The sequence below is a fragment of the Rhea americana genome, unplaced genomic scaffold (assembly GCF_003343005.1).
Source record: "Rhea americana isolate MKP2758 unplaced genomic scaffold, rheAme1 scaffold_6, whole genome shotgun sequence".
Lineage (NCBI taxonomy): Eukaryota > Metazoa > Chordata > Aves > Rheiformes > Rheidae > Rhea > Rhea americana.
Window position 1 is genome coordinate 223,270 of NW_028186756.1, and position 8,031 is coordinate 231,300.

At 45.5% G+C, this 8,031-nt stretch overlaps 1 protein-coding gene across 3 annotated transcripts in view; it reads left to right on the forward strand.

Annotated features, from left to right (window-relative positions):
* AMOT (angiomotin) overlaps window positions 1–7,500 on the forward strand; it is a 52,547-nt gene extending 45,047 nt beyond the window's left edge. For 2 of the 3 annotated variants that reach the window (XM_085319708.1, XM_085319709.1), the window contains exons 10-13: window positions 124–246; window positions 903–1,135; window positions 2,054–2,278; window positions 3,310–7,500. In XM_085319708.1, coding sequence (XP_085175834.1) covers window positions 124–246; window positions 903–1,135; window positions 2,054–2,278; window positions 3,310–3,410 — 682 coding nt within the window. In that variant the 3' untranslated portion in view covers window positions 3,411–7,500. The remainder of the gene's footprint in view (window positions 1–123; window positions 247–902; window positions 1,136–2,053; window positions 2,279–3,309) is intronic. The other variant, XR_014897661.1, reaches the window with a different exon arrangement.
* Window positions 7,501–8,031: the final 531 nt, after the last annotated feature.

The window sequence follows — 8,031 nt, forward strand, 5'->3', positions numbered from 1 at the left end:
AAAAAAAAAAAAAAAAAAAGGATGTTCTTTTTTGTTATTTTTGAGCAATCATTTTGTGCTGCTAGGAGGAAAGCACAGGTGGTCCTTAGGTGGTCCTTCATCTGCTCTACTACTTGTTCTCAGGGACACGACAGTGATCAACCACTCRCCTAACCCTAGCTATGACACCTCGCTGGAAGCTCGCATTCAGAAGGAGGAGGAAGAGATCCTGCTTGCCAACAGGAGGTGTCTCGACATGGAGGGCAGGTAACATGCAGTTTGCTCCTATCTGGTTTCTTTAAGACAGGATTTTAAATGAATTATCTGAGGTAGGTGCCTCAGAATCAGAAATTCTCATGTCTTCACCAACAGCAACACTGTCGGGTGCCAGACACTTGGCCGAGGAAATAACTGCCTGGCAACCCAGAACATATTGAGGGTCAATGCTAAAAATTCTTGTCKTAGATATTGCATCTTGTTTATTCCCCTTCTTTCTTCAGGGCGTCTTCCTCAAACCCCAATTTCAAGCCACCTCTCAAGAGTCCCACAGAGCTGTTTTTCCTGGGGTTTGGCACAGTGCAGACTCCAAAGAGTRTTAATCCTCTTCTTCCTACTGGTCTCTTTTCCTGACTGCAACTCTCAGCTCTATCTCAAAGCCTCTGCAGTGTTGCTTAAACCAGCTTCCAAAAGTGGTTGGGTGGCTCAGTGAAGTGCTCTCGTGCACACGTAAAGGAATTGTGTTGTGCGATCTGCGATGGGAAGGCCAATGAGCAGCCAGTATTTGGGGCTGTAAGCTCACTAGCATCCTCTCTCTGCCTCCCCAAATACCTAAGGGAATTCTGATCACAGCCATGGGGACGCGAGGCCTCAGTTGAGGAGACACCAGTTCAAATATGTTATTCCATTTTGTCCTTCCTGAAAAGGATCAAGACTCTGCACGCTCAGATCATTGAGAAGGACGCCATGATCAAAGTCCTGCAGCAGCGCTCCCGGAAGGAGCCTGGTAAGACAGACCAGCTCTCCTCGATGAGACCCGCCAAGTCGCTGATGTCTATCTCGAACGCTGGCTCGGGCTTGCTGTCTCACTCATCAACACTGAGCAGCACTCCCATCCTGGAGGAGAAGAGGGAGGACAAGAGCTGGAAAGGCAGCCTAGGTAAGTTTTAAACAATAGCGGCAGTTCAGATGCACAAGTCACCACTTAGAGGGAGACAGCAGCAGCGGCAGCAGGAAGAAAGTGCGTCTGACAGACGGACTGATCGACTGATCTAGCCTGTGATAAAGCTACTGCAAGCAAGATGGGACGCTTTGGAACAACTCCTTGTTTTGATCGCTTTGGGGGAAGCAGTGACTTCTGATGGCCAGGCTCTGTCATTAAAATATGTAAGCCTTAATTCCCACKTGGTTTGGGTACCTGACTTCAGAGAGGTTTGGGATCTAGCTCCCAGAATTCCCAAGCACTTGCTTTTACCTGGGTTGTTACAGTTGTCTGAAGATGTAAAGTTTCCTTGAATAAGTAGCCATCAGGGAGATTAATCAGGATTGCTATCCTGTAGTGTTGTACCTGCAGTAACATGACTCCTGTTAGAATGTCTCAACACCATTGTTTAGAGAAAGTGGGTTGGAACAATGCAAATTTTAGGTGACCTTTTCTTTTCTTTCTTTTCTTTTCTTTTCTTTTCTTTTTTTCTTTTTCTTTTTTTTCCCTGGAAAGGAGCTGTGCCCAAAGCTCTTCCCTGGGAGAATAAAAGACTCTGAAATATAAATGAAATCTCTTGCAGATGATTTCAGGGTGTGCAGGTTTACCTTGCCATAGCTTGGCCACTGCTTAGAGATAAGGAAGTAAGATGTTAGTGCTCACTCTGTATCTTTGCATGCAGCAGCAGGAGGATACTGCCATTCTTTAGGTATTTCAGTACCCGGTGGTGAAGGGTGTTGTAGAAAGGTAAATTAGTGCTGTCTGCTGAAGCACAGAGTGCTTTCCAGATCCTAGAGCTAGTGCTATGAAGAGGGGCGGACTGAGTTGACGGTTAGTTTACTGGGACTGAAATTTCCTTCTCTTTTTTTCACAAAGGTGTTCTGCTGGGAACAGAATATCGCTCCGAATCCATTCCTTCCACCCCCTCTCCAGTCCTTCCCTCCACCCCGCTGTTGTCAGCACACTCGAAAACAGGCAGCAGAGACTGCAGCACCCAGACTGACCGGGGGAATGAGCAAAGCAAAGCTGCATCTTCCACGGCRGCTCCCACCCCAGGGCGGCTCCCTGGTACCGGTCTGGCCTACAGTGCAGACAAAACAGGTAACAAAGCTCAGCTGCCATCCAGAGGGGCCCCTGCCATTCATTCACCATTGCATTTTCTCCAAGGGACCAGCCCTGCATTTTTCTTTTTTTCACTGGGTTTAGTTTTGTGAGGACAGATGGTTCTCAGGGACAAGTTTGACCTCATTCTGAGGGGTATCCAATAACACTCATAAGACAAAAAGCCCTAAGTCGTAGTGTAAGTGTGGATACACTAGGTGGAGAGATACAGCAAGATTTAAGATTCCCTCAGCAATTGGAGCAAGTATATGCTAATCTCAAAGTAGTCTCTGCGTTGATGTCTCCTCTGAAGTAAATTGCAAGCGGCATGCYCACCATAAAAACAGGCTGTGGAAACTGGCCGTGGCATTTTATGGGGTATTCAAAGTGAAGTGGACTTGGGTAARGAGGAAGGAGAAGAAGGAAGGGTAACTATCATGATGAAACTGCACTATCCTGATCGCAGAACTGACTTCAGCATTAGCATAAGTGGATTCATTTGACAGTGACTGTCACAGAAGCTGAATTTGCTTCCCACGGAGCTCCAAGCTGGCAAGAGCGGCTCGTTTTCCAGTTGGTTCTGCCAAATCAATGCAGATTACACAACTTTGCCTCTTTTACTTASAGCCACGTTACAATTATGTTGTTCTTTATGGAAGAGTGAATTTTGGCTGGTCTGCTCTGCCTCTTGCCCATGCTAGGCTGTTTAATGGCTATCAAGGGCGACAGGTGAACAGGTTTTGTGGTGAAAGTCTACACTAGCTGCATCGGTTTAAATGCAGTTGGTCTGTGTTTATATGCCATTGTATGTCAGTGGGAAGTATCCAAAGGGAATGTGTGGAAAGTACCTCTATTTGCCTGGCTATAAACATGAAGAAATGATTTTTTTTAATTAAGCAACTGGTACTTTGGCCAATGACAGGAGATGACTTTTAAATGCTAACCTCATCTTTCTAATCCTGTGCTCACGGTGGCTGTCGATTCAAGCTACAGCTTTGATTGTCTGTCTTTTGTTTCTCCTTATAACATAGATGGGCCAGTCTTCCACTCCAGCACTCTCGAAAGAAAAGCCCCTGTTCAGAGCGTGGGGCAGGACCTCCCAGATGGAGAGATGGTAGAATACCTCATCTGAAAGGCTGAACTGGGATCTGAGCTGGGATACAGTAGCAAGAATTTTTTTAAAGACGTTTTTATTGGGAAAATTTGTAGTACCTGAGTAATAAAAAGAACACTCAGCTCTTTGCTCTTGTATATTATGTCTCAGAAGTATGGACAGGTTAATTTATAATTTGTTCTAAATTATCAAAACCCCGTAACACTTGTTCTTTGAAAGTTTCCCTGCTTATTTTTTAAATACTGGATCTGGTAACATCTGGAGAAAAAAACATGGTCTTAGGTGCACTAYATCTTATATATCATTTCAGTATTTTAAAAGTCTTATCTTTTTAAAACAAGCAAAAGTACCTGCTCAGTAGTGTGTTAATTATCTAGCTTGAACATGGTAAGATGGAGGTAATGGCCTTAAAATGATCAGAACGAGAATGTGGGCCCTGGTTGTGAGCATCACTTACGGTTTCCGAATACAGGTGTTCTGAGGAGCTTTTATAAACTTCTGTGCTGTGGTCAAGGGAGACTTCTCTTTACTCACAATGTGAGAAGTCAGAATAGGTATTTCATATTCACAGGCTGGAAAGATTTCTATATTCAGTGTGCTGACATTTTTTTTTAGTTCTGAAATTGTGCTATTTCTTTACAAAAAGTACAACTCCAGTGTCACACTTGACATTTTCAGTTGCGTCAGAAGATTTGCCATACTTTCATACATAAATACTTTTTCAATAATTTATACAGTGAATAATAAATAATATATTGCATTCATGCTTTACGTAAATAAATAAAAAGAACAGCGTACAGGCTCAGCCCTGATCTCTGTTAGATTAGTTTTCTGCCGTTGTAATCCCACTGGCATAGTGGAATTACTCCAAATTTACAGTAGAGTAAGTGGCAAGCCCCCTTGCTTTCCAGTGTTAGCAAACTGATCTGCTACCTCTGTGGAGRCCTTTAGCAGATCTTTCTCCACTGCAAATCCCCTTCTACCTTGTACATCCCTCATTCTCAGAGAGACTAGATTCTTTTTCATATAGCGGTGCTTCCTGAGCTAGAAACTTTAAACAGTAGCTTTGGGTTTCACRTGTCAAGTTGTGGCCTTCCAGAATAGTTTTCATCATCTGACTGGAGAGAGCAGCTTAAAGAATATCCCAGAATCATTAAAGACGACAGTTGCACATTTTAGGGATCGATTTCTCTTTCGGATTCTTGGGAACCAGCACAAATGCTGCGATGCTCTGGCTGCAAATGCTATAAGGAGATACTAAGACCAATACAAGTAAATGTTTTGTGACTTTTTGTTACTGTCTTTGCGTAACTAAAACACTTCAATATTAATTCCTACTAAAAATTACTTTTTTTTTTTAACTTGAATGTTAAAATATTTAATTAGCCAGTGGTCACATGTCAAGAACCTGGCTGGTCTCTGCTTTCTTTGCAGCATTAGAGTAGGTAGATTTCAAATTCAGACCCTTTCATTCCAGAAATAAGGAAAATAAGCAATTAATCGTCCAACAATTACTGAATGTCCTCAATTCTTACTCAGTTGACACTGTTGTTGCAGCGTCCAGTTGAAATGGCCTTACCAGATCGACAGATACAACGTGAATTTTCCTGTGGAAGGTTGGGAGGTGAAAGGAGAGAAGTGCCTTTTCCTTTTCTGTCTACCCCTCAGGTGACTTAGCAGTGCCTATAGAGCCGCCGGGAGCTGGAGCCCGTTTGCCTTTAGGGATAACTGCTTACGAAAGCAAGGCAAGTGGTTCCCACCAGTTCGAGCAGATTTGCAGCTTGTTGCTGTTCTGCAGCCCGTATTCTTAGACCCACCAAAGTTAGAGATGACAAAATGTGTGTGCAGCCTCTCTGCCGGTGACACCTTTAACAGGCTGAGCGAGCGCCCTCCCTCCCCGTGGCGTTAGACACTCCAGAGCTGCACTTTCAGGCTTAGACGCTCTGCTGTATGGGGCAGCATCTTCCTGGGCAGTGTCGTAGACCTCCTTGTAATTTGTCTGAATTGGTTCTCCACCCTTTTCTGGACAAACTGTTAACAGGCTGTAAGCTRTTCTCAGGGATGAGAACGAAAATTTATTTCTGTTGGCTTCGTTCCATCCCATTATATGAAGTAATGCCCGCTCCGGACAATTTTAAGTGATTTCTTTTCCTCCTCCACAGTTGTCGGAAATGCAGGAGACGCTTTTCTCATTAGATCACTGTGTCCATCTTTCTGCCATTTCAGGATCATTTTCTATATTACATAATGTGGTTTGGGCTTAGAATGAACAATAACGGAGGTCGAAACCCGTGATGTGTGTGCATATGCGTGTCTGTCTCAGGGACAGAGATGTTTGAATGTTTTTCTGTTCTTTTATAGTTGGGAAAAGTTATATTCCATTTTTTTCAAGTGCTTTTCAGCAGTAGGAAAGGAGCTCTACAGCTGTAGGGCTTTAGACAAGCTGTTCCAACTCAGTTGATCCACACTAATTCTAAAACATGTAGGAAAACGGATCATTTACTGACACACTGATTTTTCCCCCAGCAGGTATTGACTGTTCAGCTGGACTAGGTTAAAAATAATGTGTTTATTGTCTTTCTAACTCATTGTTTTCAAACTGAATTCCACTGTCGTCTACTTTTACAAAGAAAGAAGGATATAATAGCTTTCTGTGAATAAAATACAGATTATGCACAAGAGTTATCTCCTCCAAAAATGGAGATCTCTGACAGTACGAGCCATCAGGATCGCCTAGTGACGTTAGCGGTTCTTACCCCAGCGCAAGTAAAATTGAAAGAAAGCGTCGCAATTTTGCATGTTTTGGTCAGGTTCTTTGCCCTGTTTTTTAGTTTGGGTTTCTTCCAAAAGTAACTCTGCCCCTAGCTCTCCTGCCGTGGAAGTCTGTGCTCATCTTCCCCTACCGACAAACTGGGAGCCTGCAGGAACGTGTTTGTTCCCTTGAGCTTCCTCGGAGCCATCCTGATGTGAATGTCAAAGAGCTGCTTTCTTGGAGGGAGACGTGTACTATAGTTGTCGTCTGTCTCTCCATAGAGATTTTTATATTGTTTTTAAGCAGAAACTGCTTTGAGGAGACAAACTGCGCACCTAATTCCTTTTACTTCTGTAGAGCTTAYTCCTAGTAGAAAGTAACTTTTAACACAGAATGATTGCAATGACCTTCTTTGCAAGCCAAAACTTTAGACCAAGAGTTTTTCTTAAACTCGGGTGTTAGAAGCAGAATTGTAGCTTTTATAAAGAAAGCCACATATTCTTCTTTGTAGAGCAAAACAAAAAAAAATCAAGTTTAGTTATTTTTCTCTCTCCTTTTGCTGCTTCCAGAACGGCCAAATTTGCGAGCCCTTTCCCTGGGCAGTCCCGTTGCTGTTGGAAGGCTTGGGAAGCTGCCTAGGATCCGGAGCCTTTTGTAGCCCGGTGTCCTTATTAACTTTGTGTGACACTTATTAACTTTAAATAGCTCCTACCTGGCAACCGCTGTGGGATCTGGAGCAGTAATTTTTGGTCTGTGGTCTGAGGACCCTTGGGGATCAGGGAACTGTGCAGGGGGGCTCTGGTAGGCAAATGCTACTAGGGAGCTTAAATTCTTTGTACGTGGTCTGTGCCTGTTTGGCAAGTTCGTAGAGATCGGCTCAATCCGGGGTGCTGCGAATGCGTTAGTTTTGCTTCCTTTCGGAGGCTGCCCGAGCGAGGGGCCTTGCAGGGCTCGAGCCGGCCGCGGCCCATGCGCCGGCTCCGCCGCGGTCTCCGGAGCCGCCCGTACAGTGAATCCTGGTAACCGCGCCCGGGGGACCCGTTTTTCTGGTGGTTATGAAGTGGTGGCACCATCAGCTCAGCGCAGTGGGCAGAGCGAAACCCCAGAGGTAATTTGGCTTTCCCTCCCTCCGTCCGCAGAGCCTGGCGAAGGTTAGCCCGGATTCACTGCGCTTCTCGCTGCGTTTTGCTCCGGGCCGGGGGCTGGGGAGGGATCCTCTTTTCATGTATTTGTATAGGAACTTTTTTTAAAAAAGCTAGCATTTTTATGTCTAGAAAGTAAAAAAAATAAATAAAAAAGACATTGTAAAATGTAATTGTACTGTATTTATGAAGAAAATACATTTCTTTTCAAAAAGATCTTGCTCTAAGTTGGTTGTGGATCCTGATTTCCGCCGGCGTCCGCCCAGGCTCTCGGGGGCGCTGAGCCCCGCGCGGCTGGCGCCTGCGCCCGCGCGGCGGGGCGAGGCAGCAGCCCGAGCGCGGGGCGCTCGCCCGGGCCGAGTCTGGCGCCTGGCTCCCGCTCAGCGTGGTCGGGACGGGGCATGGAGGCCCGGGAATAACCGGGGCCGTTCCCCCTCCGGGCTCTGCCTCCGCGCAGGCCCTTCGCAGAGGCCGGGGGAGACGGAGCCGCGCTCGCGGGGCAGGACTGAGCCCCGGCAGGGGCACTGCGCCGGGCTCCGGCCCCTGGCTCTCTGCCGTCTGCGGGGTCCTGGCTTCGGGGCCCAAACCCCGTTTCCCTTGCAGCCGAGTTGCGCTCTAAGAGGAAGAGCCAGAAGAAAAAAAGATGACTAATAAGCTGCTTATCTGTARAATCCAAAACATCAAAGCATTATTTGAAATATTAGAAGTTTGCCATTTAACAACCTTCAGAAACGTACCAAGGGGA